Source organism: Coccinella septempunctata, chromosome 1 (assembly GCF_907165205.1).
Source record: "Coccinella septempunctata chromosome 1, icCocSept1.1, whole genome shotgun sequence".
Classification (NCBI taxonomy): domain Eukaryota; kingdom Metazoa; phylum Arthropoda; class Insecta; order Coleoptera; family Coccinellidae; genus Coccinella; species Coccinella septempunctata.
In genome coordinates this window covers 1143512-1164293 of record NC_058189.1, presented here as the reverse complement: position 1 = coordinate 1164293, position 20782 = coordinate 1143512, and the positions used below count along the sequence as shown (strand labels likewise).

The 20782-nt window shown below is 34.8% G+C and overlaps 2 protein-coding genes and 1 long non-coding RNA gene across 3 annotated transcripts; 1 reads left to right on the top strand and 2 right to left on the bottom strand.

Moving 5' to 3' along the window:
• Window positions 1-2718: 2718 nt before the first annotated feature.
• LOC123308660 (2-(3-amino-3-carboxypropyl)histidine synthase subunit 1) lies at window positions 2719-4146 on the bottom strand. The gene has a single exon (XM_044891424.1). The coding sequence runs from the start codon at window positions 4050-4052 to the stop codon at window positions 2844-2846; it is 1209 nt and encodes a 402-aa protein (XP_044747359.1). The 5' UTR covers window positions 4053-4146; the 3' UTR covers window positions 2719-2843.
• Window positions 4147-5956: 1810 nt separating this feature from the next.
• On the bottom strand, window positions 5957-18628 carry LOC123308667. Its single transcript, XR_006537154.1, has 4 exons — window positions 18450-18628; window positions 18224-18378; window positions 8198-8322; window positions 5957-6021 (listed from the first exon to the last, which is right to left on the bottom strand). It is a non-coding gene; the product is annotated as an uncharacterized LOC123308667 (long non-coding RNA).
• LOC123308644 (activating transcription factor 7-interacting protein 1) lies at window positions 14996-18227 on the top strand. The gene has a single exon (XM_044891405.1). The coding sequence runs from the start codon at window positions 15200-15202 to the stop codon at window positions 17879-17881; it is 2682 nt and encodes an 893-aa protein (XP_044747340.1). The 5' UTR covers window positions 14996-15199; the 3' UTR covers window positions 17882-18227.
• Window positions 18629-20782: the final 2154 nt, after the last annotated feature.

Here is a 20782-nt window from a genome sequence, read left to right as displayed (position 1 = left end):
TCAAATTAACATTTGGTCCTGCTTTTCTTTCAATGCTTCTGTTCGTTATTTCAAGAATTTTATTCAATAGTGATTGGAAACCATCCCTTGACTGCCTTAAATAGCGCCTCTCTCTCTCTCTCTCTCTCTCTCTCTCTCTCTCTCTCTCGATTAGATCAGAATCTTATCTGAATTCGTTCAATTTACAGAGGGCGAGTCTTTGATTCGTACAAATATTTCAACAGTTAAATCTTCAAGTCAAAAGAAACCATTTTTTCCTGTAGATTCGGGCGACTTGGGACGATTGTTGAATGGGGAATTCTTCTCAATTGGGATTATCACAGTTTAAACTGAATAATTATGAGTTTCATTCATGATTTTTTCAAATTCACCGCGGAAACTATTCAAAATCATCCTTCAAATATGGGGTTATAAAATTTAAATCGCTTTGTGCGGAGTTTACGATTTGGCAACAGCGCATACAAGACAATGAAAAAAACAATGTCCGATCAGCTTGTTTATAAAATAACAGCTGTTGATCTACAGGGCGCGTACTTACTGGCGAGCTTCAACTGCAACCAGCCATAAAAATCCCATAAAATTTTACGACCTTCCTTGTTCGTAGCAGACTTCATAGATAGCCATCTTTGTCTATCTCATCAAGATAATGCATTTGTTGTCCTTTATTAGCAAGGCATATTTCAGTCGATGTTGCCAGCTCATGCAATTCTCACAAAACGCTTTAAACTTTAAATACCCATTTTTATTTTTCATTTTTAAGTGCTTAAAATAATTTTTTTTGGGAAACGGTTGAAATGGTTATTTCCAAATGTGACGTTTCAAAGATATTTCATAAAAAATACATCATTTTCGTAAGAAGGAGTATTCCCTATTCAACTTGTCTAATTTCAAAACGGTGACCTATTTTTATCTGAAAAAGAGGTTCGAATATGCTTAATGATTCAGACTATTGATTAGGATACATATCATGCATCAGAATTCGGATATAAGTTTTGAAAAAATAAAATACACTTGCCCCGAGTCCCCACCGAATTGGGAGGCTAGGGGGACACAAGTTAAAATCCATTGATTTGTCAACTCTCAAATGAAATAGGTCACTTGGCACGGTGTATAGTTTTGAAAAATTAGAATTTGTGATTATATAGTTGAAATTCGCTGAGGATATTAAATGATAAACCCCTATTACAGCGAAAGAAAATATATTGCAACTCAAATGTAAAATAACTAAAAAAACAAGGGAACTTTGATTTCTTTCATTCTTTGGTGATTTCTTTGTGGAAATAACGTAAATAATAATATCCTGCGAAAAATCGGCATATTTCCTGCTGCCAATGCGCCGCTTGTATCTATTCGGCATTGTCCCAAGTCATGAAACAACAAAATGAATGAATGAGATTCGTGTTGCCATTTGATTTGTAAACAACCTTTTGTTTCATGACATATCTAATATACCAATATCCCACGTATCCAGAAAAAAAATTACACATGCACAACACCTGTACACATGTACAGGACACTAGAAAGTATAAGGGCCATAAAAAACGCGCTTTTACTCTCCTGATTTCGTTAATTTTTCCCGTCAATTCAAACGCTCTGGTCACGCCAAACTCAACAGGAATTAATTGTTAAACTAACCGAAAAGACGCTACACAATCTTATAAGTTTGTACAAACTTGTCCCTTCACTCATAAATGGTAAGAAACAAAGAAATCTACAAGGGCGGTAATTGTCCCAAGTGACAGGACTGATAAAAAGATATAGCCATTTTAAGTTTTCGTAATGAGCTGCGACACCTCTGGAAAAACAAAATTACCTTCAGAATAGCTAAACCTGTGACACTACGTAGTGTATATGTCGCAGGCTTATCATAATATCAGTCTTATTATAATACGCCTAGGCTTTTTCAATATGACTAGGCGAATTGTAAAACTAACAAAGTAAATGAAAATCGAGGTATAATCAATCAGAATTCAAAGTATTCGCGAGTTTTTGAATTTTGACAATAATAATATAATAATACGCTTCAAATTGTCAGTCAAACTGTGAGATCCTGGATTATTGCTGTGATATTGCAATATGCCTAGTCGTATTGAAAAAGCCTAGGCTTATTATAATATGACTGATTTTACAATAAGACTACGACATATACACATCGGCGGATTTTTTTAATTTTTGTATATCAAATTACTCAAGAACGGCGCGATATACGACAAAATATGAAGAAAATACTTTTATTTTACAAAACGTTCAAATATTCATTAGATAGCGTCCAACTCAGTTTCAAGAGTTGGGTTATTTGAATTTTTGGTATTTTTATGGTACATGATGGTCATAATGGGAAGATTCGATAAAACCGTTTGTGAGATAGAACTAAAAATAATTTTTTTATGATTTTTCAACAGCCTGTATCTTTTAAACCGAGCCGATTCGGAAAAAATGGTAAAGGAAAAATGTGCTTCTTTTGATCTCAAGAATATACTGTTAGAATATTTGTAAGAGTCAAAGTTTCACCCTGTATCTATAGGTGGTCCATGGATAACATAGTTGAAAAATAGACAACCAGAAATTAACAATTTATATGGGTTAAGGCTCTTCGTTTCCGATGTACAGGGTGATTTATTTCAAGTGATTTGGGCGGAAATTTGGATTAACTATAACTACCGAAACGTCCAACGAATTTCTTTTCTTTGTAAATGGGCTTGAATTGAAAGGCATAAAAAAATTAAAATCTGGTAATTATAACAATAAATATTTATTTGCACTTCAATTTTATGAAGACCATCAATAGAACCAGTCAAGTTCATGGTAATAACAATTATTGCTGTCGTGTTAAAAAAATATTTTCATCCACACTTTCCACAACATTTTTCGGTATTAATTTCTCCTGGTTTGTGGTTAGGAGTCCATGGACCCAAGCTACCGGAGGCATAAAAGTCCATCGGATAACTCTTCTCAGAATGCCACTGCGAATCACCGATAACAACTGACAACTCATATGGAGTTAAGAGAGGCTTGCTGAATGATCTACCCCAATCTATCGACAACCTTGGGCATGCAATCTGTACAAAAGATTCTAACTGCGGGAATAGTTCTAACTTTTTTGGGAATATTTCTGACAACATAATGACAACTGCTTTTTTGTCAACTTCTTCTAAGCGCTTTCTCAATCGTTCAACTACATTTGGATTTCCCTGCCTACCCAAAGTTCCCATAATAACACCAAATTTACTACAATTTTTGCTATCGTCAATACATTTTTTTCTTATCGAGTTCATCAAGTCATAATCGTAATGTTCTTGAGTGAAACTTTTCTCATAAGGATCATATCTATATGCTTTTATTTTAGGATTTGCAATCATGATTGCTTCTAAGTGGAATCTTCCATCCCCCAAATAAATTATTGCATCTGTACAACGTAAGACTGGGGCAGTACATCCTAAGATTTCTCCAGCAGATAAGGGTTTCGATTGTGGGAGGATTATGTCATAGCCAATTTCTTTTAGTTTATTTGCAATGTTATGTAGAGTAGCTAGGAACTGGATTGTACTAACTAAACTCAGCTTAGAACCAGAAGGAAAGTTAAATTTTATAGTTTCCAAGAAATGAAGAGGATCAATACTAATGTCCACAAAAACATACAGCACATTCACTCCTTTAGTTTGATCAACCGGCACTAAGCAACTGTGACCATAATGGACAAGAAGGTCAACTCCCAAGCTCTTTGCAGTTAAATCATCAATGCAACAAGCTCCATAAGTAACGTCGCCCATTATGATAGTTTCTGCTTCGGTGAATTCCTCGATTATATCAGCAATTGTTGTAGCATATAGGAGCAACCCTTCAGGCATTTGTAGTGCTACAACTTTTGAATTGGTTTCCTTTATTCTCCATAAGGTTTTTGGTATTTCGAACGAATAATTATTCGGAAGAGCTTCGATAGCTGACTTCAATTTGGGATCCTGGAGAAAATAATCCGGAACCTTGGTGATTTTTTTCGCTTTGAATACTTTTCTTGCAGGTTTCGCTTTGACCACAATTGCTGAATCACCCATTTTGTGTTTTTGATTAAGTCTTCACCATTTCAGTCGAATTCTGAATACACAAAAAACATGTGTTTATGTTGATTTGATTTGTCAACAAGGTGAATAATTTTAAGGTTAGAGAACTTAACTTATCTACCGGTCATAGGAACTAAAGATTAAATCTACAAAGATTCTATGTTCGGTTTTCTTTTTAACAATTCAGTATGAATGATTAGAAAATCAACGTAATGACTAAATTATATAATAATAAATAGTTAATAAGATGTTTTTAGACATCTCAGTAGTTAAATTATACAACCACTCAACTTCATCCATAGATCAGGAAAGATTTTCGGTTGAAGGTAGCACCGATAGATGGCAATGTTAAACTTGAAAGTTGAGAATTTATTAATTAAATAGAAATCACTTGAGTGATTAATAACTTGGATCAGATTAGAACAAATAACCTAGAATCTTAGCCTGATCCCGTTGGGGTACATGATAATTTCTATTTATATTTCGTAGTCGACAACCTAGGTTTTCGTTTACAAATTCTCAACACGCTTTATTGAACTTTTTCTTGAGTTTAATGATTAAAACAATCCGCACGGTGGTTTAGGATTGAATTAAAAATCAAAATGCTCGCGATCTGATACAAAGACTTCAAGTTGAACCGCTAAAGCATTGGTTGAATAAAACAGCTCCGCATCATGTATCGGTACATGTAGCTTTAAATTTTGATTTACATACCTACCAGGTATGTATGTATGTATACTAAGTATAAGTCTTTCCACAAATGCGGAGGAGAGAAAATGTGAAAAAATCAGCATTATTTGGGTTAGCACTATCCTGTTTTATTTTGTCCCAAAACCTCCCATAAGTACGAGCAGTTTTTTCAATGAGAATACGGAAACAACTGTTCTTTCACATGAAAAACATGTTGAAGATGTCTGTGAAATGAGCAAACTTGCAGAGCAAGTTTTGAGTAATTAGGTGTGTTCAAATTGCGACACATTTCTTAATTCAGAAAGTGATGAAATATTTATATTCCTCTAACATTGTGCATCATTAAGTTTAGGTGGTTGTGTCATGCATTCTCTCGCTTTTCGGGAGTGAAGATTTTGTAAACAGTTTTTTGAAATATTAGTTAGAAAATTATTCAAAAAAAAAGAAAAGATGATATACTGCCGTGGGATTTGCAACTCCTGTAATACACTTTCTACATCAGCATTCTCAAAAATAGTGGAATCATCTTTTCTTTTTTACCCTAAGTTATCTAGATTAAACACCAATGATCAAAAAATGTTATAAGCAATTACTTTCTTCCTATAATGGTACCATGTATAGTGAAACCATTCTATTAACCGATGATAAGCCACGTTGTTGACGTTATGCAATTTAGTTTTCTGATGGGTTTGAATGTTTGAACCACATTTAGGTTGAATCAACAATGGTCATGCATTCGAAATATTTCAAGGAATCGGTTCTAATTATGTTACACTGTATACTATTTTTCTTAATAAGCATTGTACATTTTCTGCTGGTACACTTGGTTTCGTCAAGTGTGGTTTTATATGGTAGGTATTGGTACCTATTTGGACCAATCTTTGGTTTTATAATAGTCATATAAACATCAACAACATTAGCTGAGCATGACAACCTGTGCAATTTCCAGTCGTGCGATGTGAGATGTGCAAATACAAGGTTGAGCAACAATTAATGGGTGGGGGAAAGAGTAATGAAATGAAAGTAGGCCAAATAACTGGACTTAACTCGATTGATTAATCATCACAGCTACTTACGTGAGCTGAAGTTTCGTCCACAAAGAAAAACTATTACCACAACCCGTAGTTAACGAAGAATAGGTAAGTACCATCGCTTCGCAGAATTGTTTCTCGTGTTCTTGCTTCCCATCAACTCCATCGGTAAGTAGTCCTAACAAGCATGCCGAATTAGGGTGGAAAGGCGTGGCGCAGAACTATTATAGCTGGAGTTGAGTCTAAAAAAAGTTGAAGAGAAGAAAACACTAAATACACGTTTTAGGTATTTGGTAATAAGATGCAGTTATATTAGTTTTTCTTTTAAATAATTTATGTCCTGTTCATTTCAATTGGCGTAATCATTTTAAAAAACTTCATTTGATTTCGTGCAATTTTTATATGATTTTTTTTAGGGTGTCCGCGCCATGGAGCGCTACTCCATTACGATTACGATTACTCTAATTCTATTAGCTTTACAAAAAAGCGTTGGAAATAAAACTTTCCGCTTTTTAATACCTCTGCAAGTCTGCAAAATTTCATTTGCTCATCTTTGAAGCAACGTAATTCTTCAACGAAGCATTTCCAGACATATACCTGCATGGGAATTTTTCTTCTTATTTTAATGTTCTGAACCTATATCCAGATTCATTCGCATTTATCCTGGGATAACCTGTATACAGTAGTATACAGTATACTAACTACATACATATACAGTATGTAGTTAGTAGCTATAATAAGCGTAAGGGTTTTCTCCCACAAATTCGAATAAATTAACATGCTTTTCTAAATCAAGCTTAGTACAATGGCCTAAGATGAGGAAATTTGTCATTTAACCACCACCCACTCTGCTCAAGGAGCGAAGCAACCAGAAGAATCGATACATAGTAGGTATCTAACCTAGCTAGAGAAAACACATGAATTCAGGTCACCGAAGCCTAGGGTGTAGGTTCATTCATTCGTCATTTATTAACCCTTTATGAAAGAAAATATAACCTTTTAGAACTTCATATTACAGGGTGTAAATGAATAGCCCCATAAAAATGACACCCAAATAGCAATTTTTAATTGAGACTGACGAAAAATAAATTCAGCATACATTCTGCAGGAGCAAAAAGACTATGAAAACAATTTCGTTGGTATTTCTCTATAATTGCAAGGGTTATGAGAAGCCACTCATAAAATTTGTTTACCAAGAAATTTTCTTTCTTATTTATGTATTATACCAAAGATTATAGAGAAGAAAGATGGAAGACGCCCTCATATCTCTCAAAAAAGTAATACATTTTGGCCTGTGTTTGCCACATTTGACAATGAGATGGCGCTGATAACGTAACAACATTCGGCAAACGGTTCTCCTATCTCGAGGATTGAAAATTGTGCAAAAGAAACCTGGAGAAAAACATTTTTCAATTGTTCAAATTAGACTCGTGAAAATAAAAATATCTTTTGTCATTATAATACTCCTTATAGTTTGTATAGGTTTGGCTTAGCTCTACCACTTATTAAGTAATGGAAATCTAAAATTCTATCATGACATGAAGCAGTACCTACACCTTCTTCAATTCTGCAAGGAATCTTGTAGCGCAGTGGGCTTTGAAAATTCCGTTAATATTTCCCTAGTAAAATCAGGAATTATATAATAGGAAGAGGGTATTCGAAAGATGCGATTTATTTGGAAAGCATTCCATGGAACCGTTGTGTTGTTTCATCAGGATTTAACTTTATATCACCACGAATTGTTTACACGGCAACATCCGAATTGTGTGTTGTGGCATTACCCTATAACCTGTGCAAACAATACAACTTCGTCCTCTGAGTGAACTGTTGAATATTTTCTGGATGAAACGCCCAGAGACTACTGGGTAATTAAATGGCGTCAATTGAGGTAGGGTACTAAGAACTCAAACTTTAAAATGGACCAATAATATAATCAGCAAATGGCCAAGCAGGATATGGTCCTTTCTTAGGACTTAGGTCTTCCGTTGAGTATTAAAAAAGTATTAGAAGTTTAATACTCAATGGTTCTTCTCAACTCTGCAGCAAAAGAACCCATCATAATATCCAGCTTGACTTTTTCACCTTTGACATAGTCCACATAAAACAATACAACATTAAATTACTTTCTGCGTATCATGAACTGTTCTAGGCAATTTTCGAACTTCTTAGGATTTTATTTCTGGGATGTAGAGGTAGAATTCAAGGCTCAGTAAGCCTAGTGACATTTTGCCATCCATTTCGCAATTTTTTTTATATCGTGAACTATATATCTGCCTTACATAGCCATCTAAGGCCAATCTAACGGTCTAATAAAAACATGTGTATATATAGGTACCAGATACACATGATTGGTCCTTTTCTTAGGTATTAGGTATTGGTAACTCTGCATAAACTCACCATTAGATTGTGTGTACTTACTTTCTTAGGTCTGAGTTCTTAATGAGTCTGCGAAACTACCATCAATGGATTTTGAAGATGAGAACACACCAAGGTTGTGGGACGCTCACTCTGAATAAATGGATGTGCGACTGTGTTGAACCGATCTGGAACCATCAAAACAGCCAATAATAACCAGTTTTAAATCATGGATTAAAATATGGATTGGCATTAGACTTTGTACTTTCGATTTTGCATTTTGGTTTAGCTTAGCACTACTCGCATTGACCTCTTTTCTAAAAACTATTTTATGATATTTATGATATTAAATATGTATAAAATTTTCATAATGAATTTAAAAAATATTTGAGGCACATGAAGAGAGATATTTAAAAAAACAACTTATTTTTGTGATATGGATAGACGTTTTTTGTTGCTTCGGCTTGTAAAAACGGTCAGATTTTATTTTTTATCGATATTGCAAATTAAGATGATTCCTTTTGTCTGGAAGGTATTTTTTTCAGAATTCAATTCTTGTCTGTATGCCGTGAATTTTTCATTATATATTTTTTACGTTGATTATCATTTCTTTTCGATTCCCTGCCCTAAACTTTTCAACATGTAATCAATAAAATTTCAGGGTGAGTCTTTGTCTCGTACAAATAGTTCAATAGTAGATTCTTGAGATCAGAAGACACCCTTTTTTCTTTTACCATTTTTTTGAAAAATTGGATACGTTGACTCAATAAAGCTCTGTTTAAAAGATTCACGTATGTAATATCACAGAATTAACTAATTATTATGAAGGTAATTTTGTTATTCCAGGGGTGGCACAGCTCATTATGAAAACTTAAAATGGCTTTATCTTTTTATCAGGGCCGAATCGGAAAAAATGGTATAGAAAAAAAGTGTTTCTTGTGACCTCAAGAATCTACTGTTGAAATATTAGGTACGAGTCAAATACCCTGTATACTACTATTTGGACTCGCTGATCTCACTTATATTGGCCTATCCTATCCTCGTTTTTGTTTAATAGGTAGGGATACTTGGTTAGGGGTATCATATGCCTAATATCAATCTGTCAGACTTGAGAAAATCTCATATTTCTCTATTGGCCTACTCTCCTTCACTCATATTTTTAAATGGATGATTTGGACTCAGACTAAATATGACCAAATGGAGAAAGGGGGCCCTCTCATTGTCTCTCATATACCGTATGTTCATATTGGACCTGGTGATTCGACTTTTATTTTAAGATAATGTATGAAAAAAAAACAGTTGATTTCCGAATACCTCAAGTGCTTAGGATATGATTCTCTCAATGTGAGGTCTTGTTTCCTGTTCCCTGATGATCTTTAAAACGTCGAAACATGCCGTTTGTATTCTCAAAGGATTTCATGAAGATATTCTCCTAAACAACTGTCATAACGTAGCACCAATTACAGTCCTGACCTCTATCGGCAGATATTTTTATCCATCGGAAACTATGCTTTCGCCTTGAATTCTCTGAAGGTGGTCGGCACCTGGTTACGTATCTGACGCAGCAATCGACTTCTCCTTGAGCACTCTTGTTCTCTTCCGCTGCGGATTTCACCGCCCCAGTAAGTTTGAACTTTCCTGCTATTTACCATTATGGAGATTATATTTATAAGTAGGTGGACTGTTGCTCTGTTTCTTAAATCCCCAAACGGATGGTGGGGATCCGAATTAAGCAGAGCCATATTGATCAAAGGGACTTTGTTATGATTATAATACAGGGTGTATTTGGAGGTGAGGTAGAACTGGTCAATATGGAGCGTTTCACCAAAGATCGCCTATAAAAAACTTTCAAAATGACAATCTTCCGTCAAAAAAAAGCCTCACCTTTTAAAACACCCTGTATAATATACGATAAACAGAGTTTGACCAGTAAACTCGTCGCACTAGGTGAGGATCAAAACCTCAATTGAGTTACCTAATTATATAAAGAAGATTACAACAAAGTCAAAAAAATAGATATAATACCTACTTATACAACTCGAGAACAATACATGCCTCATAAAAGATTCACAGGAATGCTTCAAGCCAATGACCTCTTGTATCCGGTCATGGTATCATGATCCTTTATCCCATTTTGAATTTCTTCTTTACGCCTTCTCATTCTCATATTCTGTACGTCTCAGATATCAGATATTCCTGAATTAGGTACCTTCAAACTTTTTTGGGTTTCAGTTATCGTGTGTCTCTTATTATTCTCAAACTGTCTTTTTTATTTTTCTAGAAAACATTTCTGTCCACTATAATATGTATACAAGTACCTACATATTCGTCATGTGGCTCACGCCATCATTATCAATATTTCTCGACATTTTTTCCTCTCGTATCAGAAACGCTTCCATTTGCAAGTATAGGGAAATTATCAGCCAGTATCCAGCATGTCTGAACCTGTGCTTAAGGTACTCAGAACCACAAATTCCATTCCCCTCTAATTCCTTTTTCATCCGGAACTCTATGAGCAATTATGAAGGCTTCGTAAACAACTGATATACAAAGATCTCGGTCAACTGATGTGACCTGGGATTATTTCCCCCATAATTATTTTTTTAAACTTTTCTGGAGTTTAACATGCTGCTGACTTTTGGTTATTCAGTTCATTATTGTGAGTTGAAATTTTCAGTTGTGTACAATCTTTGAGTATTCGAATTGTTGAACACTCAAAGGGACTATGTAGTTTACAACGGGAAGAGCACAATAGAGCAGGTAACAGATTGCTGTCTCATTTCACCAACAAGTTCTAGTAAACAATGGTTGTGTACCTGGTGTGCCATTCAGAGTTGACCATTCTACCAAAGATCAACTTTTTGGTTCTACGTTGCTCTGGAGTTGCGGATGCCACATGACCATTATATCATTTTTTTTTTTGGATATGGCTGTTTAAGAACCGACTGCTATTCAGTATCGGGCTCAGAAATCCAAGATTCTGTAATTTATATGATACACCAACATTTATTTCACCGCTGCTATATTTTTGACTATTTGATGATGTTTTTATTCGGGAATGGTTGATTCAGGTCGAAAGTCTTGAAAAATCATCCCCTGGAAATATTCACGATTCAAATTCTTTTTTGGAGGCTACAAATTTTAAATTAAAAGGTCTACGAATAGATTCTCTTTATATAACACAGTTTTTTGAATATACATGTATTGTCAAAGATTCCAGATCTTGGAATGGCACAGTTAAATCGCATTTATCAAAACCTCTGGTCCAATACATACGATGAATTAAAAAAAATATAATAGGTATGTAGCGTGAAGTATACGCTGATGATATACTTGGGCTAAAGAAGAAATAATGTAGAAACACAAAAATATTCATCGATAATAGATTTTTAATATTTATGCCATTAACATTTTTAATTTCCAAATTAATTAACTAACTTACGAGGCTCCTAACTGCCATTTATCCTAGTTATGCTCATCGAATATTCGTTTTCATTATCTTCTTTTATTGTACCTACTCTTTTTTAAGCTAAGTTTTTTTTATCAAAGTGACTATTTTAACAGAAAAAGATTAAAGTGAGATTGCCTAACAATTTATTGTTTTGCTGGATCATTTAACATGAGGTCATATGAAAAAAAATCTTATTGTTAATGATAACATTCAAAAATGAAAACCATTAATAAGTGTACCATGTATTCCAGCTCTTATATGAAATATTAATTTAAATAAAACATAAATATTCGTCAAATACACAAGAGAAAATACGTTTTTCGAAATATGGTCCTAAAAATTCGATTTCTTAAACACTAATATTCGTTACGTGGACGAAAGGAGGAATACTTTCGACAGTCTGGCAACGGTGGAGGTAACTGATTTGTGACGTCATTGCCTTGCAGGAATAGACCAAAGATTATAGATCTCTATAATATTTGGAATAGACCATAATTCCTAATTCGCTAATATATGTTAAAGATACAGGAAGTAGAGTTGACACTATGATCAAAGAGGAACTTTTTGCTCTGATCTCACAGAGTGAGCACAGTAATGGATGAGTTTTCGTTTGTCTTATGGAGGCTTGTTTGTGCGCTGGGTTAGTAGTAGTGGTTTGTACCTGCCAACGGTTTATAAGCCGTTCTAAGGTTCTATAGAACCTTACAGAACCTTTCTATGCTGGTCGGCCACATGAAGGAGCTTACTTTGTTAGGTAAAAATATAACGTAAGTTATGTTACTCCTGATCGAATTTACTGTAAGAAGCTGAAATTGGCCATTATTCTATTAATGTTCAGACGTAATTGCAATATAATCATTATTTCACTATAATGTAATATTTGGAATGCATAGGTACAAGAATGAACAATGCAGGTACCTGGAGGTCTACACATATAGCGATTCTTTATTCACTTCAGATTTCCAACATTTGCTGTAGGGGGAATTCCTAAAAATTCTGCTGGAGTGCTGATACACCTTCAGTTCCTACGTTATAATGAAGAATAAAAATTTTTGACGGGGATAAATGTAAAATATCAAACACGATCCAAACAACACCAAACGTAAGGACCTAGTTGGTGTTTTCTTTGGAGGTGGGTACATAACCAAACGATCGATGCTACGAAGCCTACGAAGGAAGGAATTCGTCAAGAGAGGACCACCAGCTGGCCTCTGCCCCCCAGAGCCTCCTACTCGGTTTCAGAGGCGCATGCACCAAACATACCGATAAGCGAATGAGTTATTTAATTCCCATCATAAACGAAATGGGTACTGCATTTATGATGACAATTTCAACTTTACATCAACATGGGGATGATCGTCGAGGTACATTTCTTTCTTTGTTTCTCAGTTCCTTGAAATATGTAATTGTCAATTACCATTGATTCTGTCGAAATTCTTCAAAATTTCGGCTTAAACGCTCAATCATTTCTGTTATTCAATTGGTTTATGAATAACTTCCCAATGAATTGGCCGAAACTTCGTGATTAGAATAGAAACAAGGATTCAGTTCGTTAATTCATCCTCTGATGAAAACATGCCAGTTGCATTACTGAGTTTAGTTGTTTCTGATCCTGATGGACGTATTGCGCACCTATAATCACAATTAAAAAAGTACCTGAGGCCCTTGAGGGTACAATTCCGCCAACATTCACACCTCAGCCTCATGCAGACGTCTACTGCCTTAACAGCCATAAATAGCTTTTCGGTGCCCAACACCAACGCATCGCTCTGTTAATTTCGAGACTTTTATATTTTCTTCATGTTATTTGGCCAATTGTATTGGGATAATTTGTCATTATTAGTCCAAATGCAACACGGAGTTTGGTGGTTTCAGAGTTTGGAATAGGATGTTTGGTATTTATCATAGTACATCAGTTTAATTAATTAGCATTTTCAGAGGAATGCGGTGGGTGTTTTGCCGTTTGCATATAGCTTTTACTTTTCGTATCGTTGTTTTCGTCGATAATACCTATATATTTTCTGAATTTCCTCGAATGCAGCCTTGAACACTTGATATGGATGGCACGGCGCAAACGCCGTAGCACTGCTACGACGCGGCGTCAGTTCGGGCAATGCTCCAAGCTCCAACAATTATATCGACTATTTGTCTGGACGAATGTAATGCAAGCCACGCCTTATCTTGACTACCAGTCACCATGAGAACAATCCTCAAATTCATAAATTTGCGACTACCAGGTCAATAGAAACTGATAAAATTCAAACAGACCTGACAAACATTTAAACCTTTGGTTTAGTTTCGTTTTATTTTTTATGCATCCAACGGAAGGAAATTCCACATGTCCGCTTGGTAATACTGATTTTGGAATTTTTTCTATTGTTGTTTCGGTCGTCATTAGAGCTTGTTACCGAGTAATTTTCGGAAAGACCAAACCTTCTTTGGTGTTACCCCATTTTTTTTTTCATCATGGAAATCGTTAAAATTTGCTATACTAATCAACGTATTGGCATAGGTGGGAGTGTTATAGGATATGGGAGGAATGCAAAATATTTGAATTCATACCCCGTAACTTAAATTTATATAAGAGGATCAAAGTAGCAGATATGGTGGATTGAAGCCAACACCATTTGACAATCACCTAAATCCCCCCCTTCAAATTTTTTCATACAGAATAATTGTTTTGGTTAGGTTCCTTCGGACACAGCTATTTCACCTTTTTTCCTCAGTAGGCGCAAATCTACTCAAAATAAAAAGTTGGGAATATTGATGAAAAAGGATCGGACGACCTAATGTCTTTCTACAGAACTGAAAATATTGGGATAGTTTCAATAAGCCGATCATTGCTGAGAAACCTCAATGGTCATTCTTGGTGGCTTTTGGTATCCATGTTTTATCATCTTGGTGAATCAAACATATCCTCTGTTTTCGAGTTGCTTCAAGGCCAACTCATCAATCACCTCATTCTGACTTTTCGGTCCAAAGCGGAATCTCACTGAAATTGAGGAAGTTTTCCACTTTCCAGCCAACGCTCAAACCGAGGAATATATATCTGGTCGACTGAGCCAGATAAAGCCTCAAGGGGACCGAAGGTCATATTTTTGCCTGGTAACAGTAGCGGTGGACGGGGCAGAAGGCAGAACCAGTTGAATCGTGTATTGATTCAAATGCATCTTGGCCAACCTTTTTTGTGTGAAGATCTTTTCAAGTGCGAAAGTTGAATGTCTCTAGTAATTACTCAGATATCATTGGAAAAATTATCCAGTTTTGGATCAAGTGATCAATTAATCTATAATTTTGTGCCACAACTTGGAGGTATTTCGTGGAGAGGAAAATTAACTGAAGCGAGATAGAGGATCAAACGAAACTCTGCGCATGTGTATTGAAGATCGGCAACGATGTTTCTCTAGTCAGTGTTGTCCGGCTCTCTGCGTTGGATGCGGCGTCTGTGTTTAAATTATAACGGTGAAGTCGTTTTTATCTATGCCAAACTTAACCTAACATTGAAGGACGTTCCGTACAGGGTAACTGAGTAACTCGATTCAAACATAAGTGATAAGTGCATAGAATTTATAATTTGACGCATGTTTTAATGAACATTTTCAAAATACAAAACAATGTCAGCTGTTCAGTCGCCTTTAGAAACCAAGGAGATGTCGGAAACAACCGAATTGATGGAATCTTTCGAAACTGTAGACGAAGATAAGGATTCGGATGAAGAAAGTTTTCATTTATTCTTAGAAGGAGATGAAGAGCATAATAAAAGTGACGATAAAATAACAAATGAATTTGAAGATGAGGCCAATGAAGAAATTAATGAAGAAGGACAACGCAAAAGCCCAACTTCAGTTCTAGACAAGGAAAACACAGAATCTGTTGAAGAGAAAAAAGATAATGATGATGGTCAGTTAACTTTTGAAGAAGATATTCCATGTGATAAGGTTAAAGAAGAAAAATTGGATATAGAAGAAGCAGATAACACACAATGCACTCAGGAAGAAAATCTTGAGGATATAATATCTGAAAAAACTATTAGTGATGAAAATAAATTGAACTCTGATGCATCAAGTGAAAATGAGGATGAAATACTGAATAAACATATTAATGAAGGTTCAGAAGACTTGGGTAATAGTGTAGAAGAATTGGATCCCAATATTGAAGAAAGTCTTTTGAATGAATGTGATGAAATTGAGAACCATGAAAATAACAAAATATCTGGCGAAGAAAAACTTGAAACAATCTCTGTGAGTGCAAGTGAAAATAAGCAAACCGAAGTGAGTGATAGTGTGGTGGAAGAGCAGACTGTCAATACGGATCAGAACTTGCCAGTAAATGGTGAGGATTCCAGTGAAACAACTGAAGAGAATATTGAAAAGAACATTGTATCAGTCACGAACTCTCAAAAATGTGATGAAAATTCAAGTAGTTCCAATCCTGATACCGATGATCTTCTTGATATATCTATGATCAAAGATTCAGCGCAAGATGATGCTGATATAGCAGAAGATGCACGTCAATTGGAACAAGAAAATGATGATTCTAATTCTAAAGGTATTGACAATATAGAGAATACAGATGATACATCTAATTCAGATAATTCAGATGAAGATGGTAGAACAGAATCGGAAATATTGGAAAACGTACAAAATGAAATATCTGATTCAGAAAAACAGAATGGCGTACAAGAAAGTGATAGGGATAATTTAACACCTAAAAACTACGAAACAGATAAGGAAAAAGACAATGTAGAAATAACCAATTCCGAAGATTCCGAAACTTGTGAACAAAAAACAGAAAAATTAGGCAAAAGAAATATTTCCAATTCTGATATTGAACCTTCATCGAAAAGAATTAGACTAGTCGATACCTTATTAGATGATGTTGAAATGGATTCTTGGGATATAACAGAACTCCAATCTCTCATTTCATTTTCCAAGTTCATGACAAAATCTCATTTGAAAAAGTTAACCAGGGCCGATTTGGAAGAATTTTGTATTCAAAAATTGTGTGAGGCTATTCTCCATAAAAGTGAACTTGGAGAAACAAATCACCAACTTAAAATCCAAGAACAGACAATCGAGACCCTCAGGAGAGACCAAACGGTCCTCACTAAACAAATAAAAGACTTGGAAATTGTGAATAAGAAATTGATGAATGAAATTTTAGCTTCAAATGGAATAAAGCCTGTCCTCCCTGTCAAAATAACCAGATCAGTGGGTTTGCAAGTCAGGTTACCTACAGCAAATGATCCTAACCTAGCTAAACGTAGGTCACTGCCCACACCTCATAAAATAACTGCTACTCAAACGCAAGCAAGCACTCCAAAAACACGTAATGTTCCAAATAATATCCCTAATAGAACTATAATGCAACCTAGTCCGCAAAAACAGCCAACAACACTTTTGACTCAAGCCTTGCAAAATAGAACTAGAACTCCAGTGAAAACTGTCCAAGTACATAATAATAATAATAATGCAGCACAAAGGACAAATGTTACACCTAAACCTATTCCTCCTCCAGAAAAGAGGCCAAGGACATCTGGATCTTTCATCGACTTAACAGATGAAGACGACAAGAAATCAAATAATAAGAATGTGAAGTCTATCGTGCCACAAGGAGTCAGGATCAATAGTGTTCCTAAGAGTACTGCTTCGTCTGTGTTACCCTCTGTTGTTTCTACAACCACTCCGCAGCTCATGTATGTAGTGCAGCCAAATTCACAGTTAAAACAAGGAGTTTTGACAACATCAGCTGGCCAGAAAGCCCTCCTTGTGAACTTTCAACCAACTAACGGGGTTATAAACACTTTGAATTCTTCTTCAGTGTCTGTAATACCAAAAGTTACTGGGACTATTCCCATAAAACCTAAACCAAGTGCTCACAATTCCTTATTGAAGGCGAACAAAAATTCAACCCCATCATCTAACAAACACCCAGCTCCGTTACCTAACCCACCAGCAGTTCAAGGTCCAAATGATAAAAACCTTAAAGCAATTCCACCAAAACCAGTACTCTCTATACGAAAAACAGCTACAGGTATAATATTGCAATGGAGGATGCCCTATGACCTTGGGAACTATGAAGCAATTGCCAGTTATCAACTTTATGCCTATCAAGAAACTTCAGCTGTTCCAAGCACAGATATGTGGAGGAAGGTGGGTGATGTTAAAGCTATGGCTTTGCCAATGGCTTGTACATTAACTCAGTTCGCTGATAAGAATAAGTATTATTTTGCTGTAAGGCCTGTGGATATTCATAAAAGAATAGGTAAATTTAGTCACCCTGTATTGTCGGAATAAATGAACCTTTCATTTTCTGATGAATGATTTCTATGTTGCTTTGAGTCTTTTATAATTTATATTTTGAACTGAATGTAAAAATCTTACCAAATGAAATTAGGGAACTTGTATATTAAACTTGAATTTATTTCTGAATTTTTATATCATTAGGCAAAATAAGTAAGTTGTATGGTTGTATCATTTCTTCGAATTATCTTGTTGATCAAGAACATTTTTTAGTTTATAAAAATCTTTGAATGCAAAATGTTATGGAAGTAAATCCAAAAGATTTTAATTAATGAAAATTTGTTAACAGTTAACATGAGTTTTGAAATTTGTATTCCAAATAAAACTTGTACATACTTTATCCTTGGTTCATATCGACCTCAAATAACTAGCGTTATTTTCCCAAGTGGTAGCAATATGTCCGAATTTCATGAAAATATATTCGAGAATTTTTATGTATTTTGGTTATTTTTTTCTCTTCGATCCATCTTTGATGCTTAGAAAACTTGTACCTTTGGTTAAAAAAAATATTTCAATTTTTTTAAGTTTACCCATAGATAAAAGATTTATAAAGTAAACATACTTAAATTGTAATCAAAAACTGATAAGTAACCAGATTTGCATTTAAGTGTTCTTCACAAAGCAATTTGAAATTATTTATTCATTTTTCATTTGATTTCGAATTAATTTGAAACTTTCTATTCGTTGGTAATTATTTAAATCTCGAAAAATCAAGCTATTTCTTAGGAAAATTAAAAAATAAATTAGTTTGATACTTATAGGTTAGATCGATAGACGAATTCCAACATGGCGGCAATTCCATAGCATAACAGGATTTTATTTTTGTTAAATGTTTTTCAAAATTCTGTAGGTGGTGAATGAGAGAAAAATATTTTAAAAGTATCTGAATTATGTATAATAACATGTTTGGAAGCTTTTCAAATAGCTTTCTCAATCTCCTTTAAGATACTAATAATTTGATATTTTATACCTGGCAGTGCGTAGAATATGTAAATTTCTTGTTTCATTCAAACTTTTATTTTCGATTTTTTTTTGAAATTTTGATGATGGTGAGGACCAGAGTTGAAGCGGTTGACTAAATAATTATTACTAAATTGACAAATTAGGGAAGCAAAAAGGAAATTGAGCTATAAGTTTGTTCTAGAGTTATAAGATCTGATGAACTTTTTTCGGTGGATTTCGATGTTTTTCGTCCAGTTGCAGGAAAGTCCATTAAAATTTAATACTCCATCAAAATGTTAATGCTCCATTTTTCCCTACAAAAATGACAGTTTCAAATTTTGATGGGTCATCAAATCTTAATGGATTTTTCTATAACTGGGCCTTTTTTTAACAAATACAGGGTAAGAAAAATTAACGTATTGAATGCATATATTCGGTATTAAGTATTTTGTAGGGAAATGCGCGAACGGGTCAGTTATTATTTCAAGTTGCCTAACTTTTCATGTATCAGTTGATGAATCTGAAGTGGACGTCACAATTACAAAAAATTGATACCTACGTTCCTCAGTCAATTTTGGTACCCTACGAAAAAGTCGTAGTATATCATTGACCTCACAATACATGTATAAAAAAAGTAAAACTCGAATTCAATACAAGCATTGAGTATTAAATACTCAATCTATCATAAGAAAAGGGTTGATAAAAAACCTATCAATCATAAAATCATACTCAGCAACAACATGTAACGAAGAGTTACGGTTGCCAATTTAAAAAAAACAAATACCTTACACCTCCCATAAAGGGGTCCATGACAAACTCCTCATTTAAACATGAAAAGAAGTAATTTAAAATATAACAGATCATTAATGATATACAGATAGTAATTTTCGAATATCTGACATTTTTCGAGTTTTTGGGTTGTTCGCGCGTCATCTAAACCTGATCAATCTTTTTTTAAATCTGCGGATTGACCCAACCAGAGACCATCAACTGGACCAAACAGATTTTCAGGAGACTTCTAATGTTGTTAAGGCTTTTGACTACAAAAAAAGTGAAGTATGGAGTAGGGCAGAGGAGATTAGAGAAAATAAAGTTTGAGGGTAATTTTTCTAATTGTAATAAGATTGAAGGCAACAGAATTCTATTAGATTTCCTTGTCAGTACATATATCCTTTCATGCATCATTATTTTTGGGATCTTTTCAGAAACACCGTTAGGAATCATTTTTATATTAGTATATGCTATTGCCACTCAATTTGAATGGAAAAAACTACACCAATTAACTTTTGAGGAGTGAAAATATCAAATAAAACTCGAAGAAATTAATTAAAATATCAATTTTTTCAACTTGGTTCCTAATTTGGTACATAGCCCTCGCCTAACTCAATAGAGCAGGGAGCAGGTGCATGTCAAACTCTGAACTGAATGCAACGAGACTTGCTTATTATCCTCTATTCAGCCCAGTTTGGCAAACTGAGATCAATCGAATCTCCCTTGTTTGACCTGTGATTAACTGGATTCGTCGTTTGTTTCGCCATCTTGTACCTCCTTATCAGTAGAACTCTATTGAATAAAGAAAGAGAATGGCAGCGTACAACTAAAATATACTATCTAGTTTAGTTATTTTAGGATGAGTTCATGCAGTCTTATTGAAAACTAGGATCTATGAAGTAGATAGGCAGATGGCGATGTCCTAAACGCCATCTGCTAGTTGAATTTGTCCATTCCTTAGGTGCCCTTCATAAAACTACCATCAGTTGTACTGTCAGTAGTTTACGAGGGCCACCATTTCTTTATTCAATGATGAACTCTCCATACCTAGAACTCCATCGAGTTCAGTGATCTTTGTACACACTTTCCAGGTACCATCCTTATTCAATGCTGGTACGTGGGAATTTCATCTTAGCGCATCCACCACATCTTAAAGCTGACGTCTAGCCAAGTGGATGGTTC

What these genes read in the sequence shown, in the direction of transcription:
- LOC123308644 (XM_044891405.1), top strand. Translation starts at nt 15,200, where the DNA reads ATGTCAGCTGTTCAGTCGCCTTTAGAAACCAAGGAGATGTCGGAAACA.
- LOC123308660 (XM_044891424.1), bottom strand. Translation starts at nt 4,052, where the DNA reads ATGGGTGATTCAGCAATTGTGGTCAAAGCGAAACCTGCAAGAAAAGTA.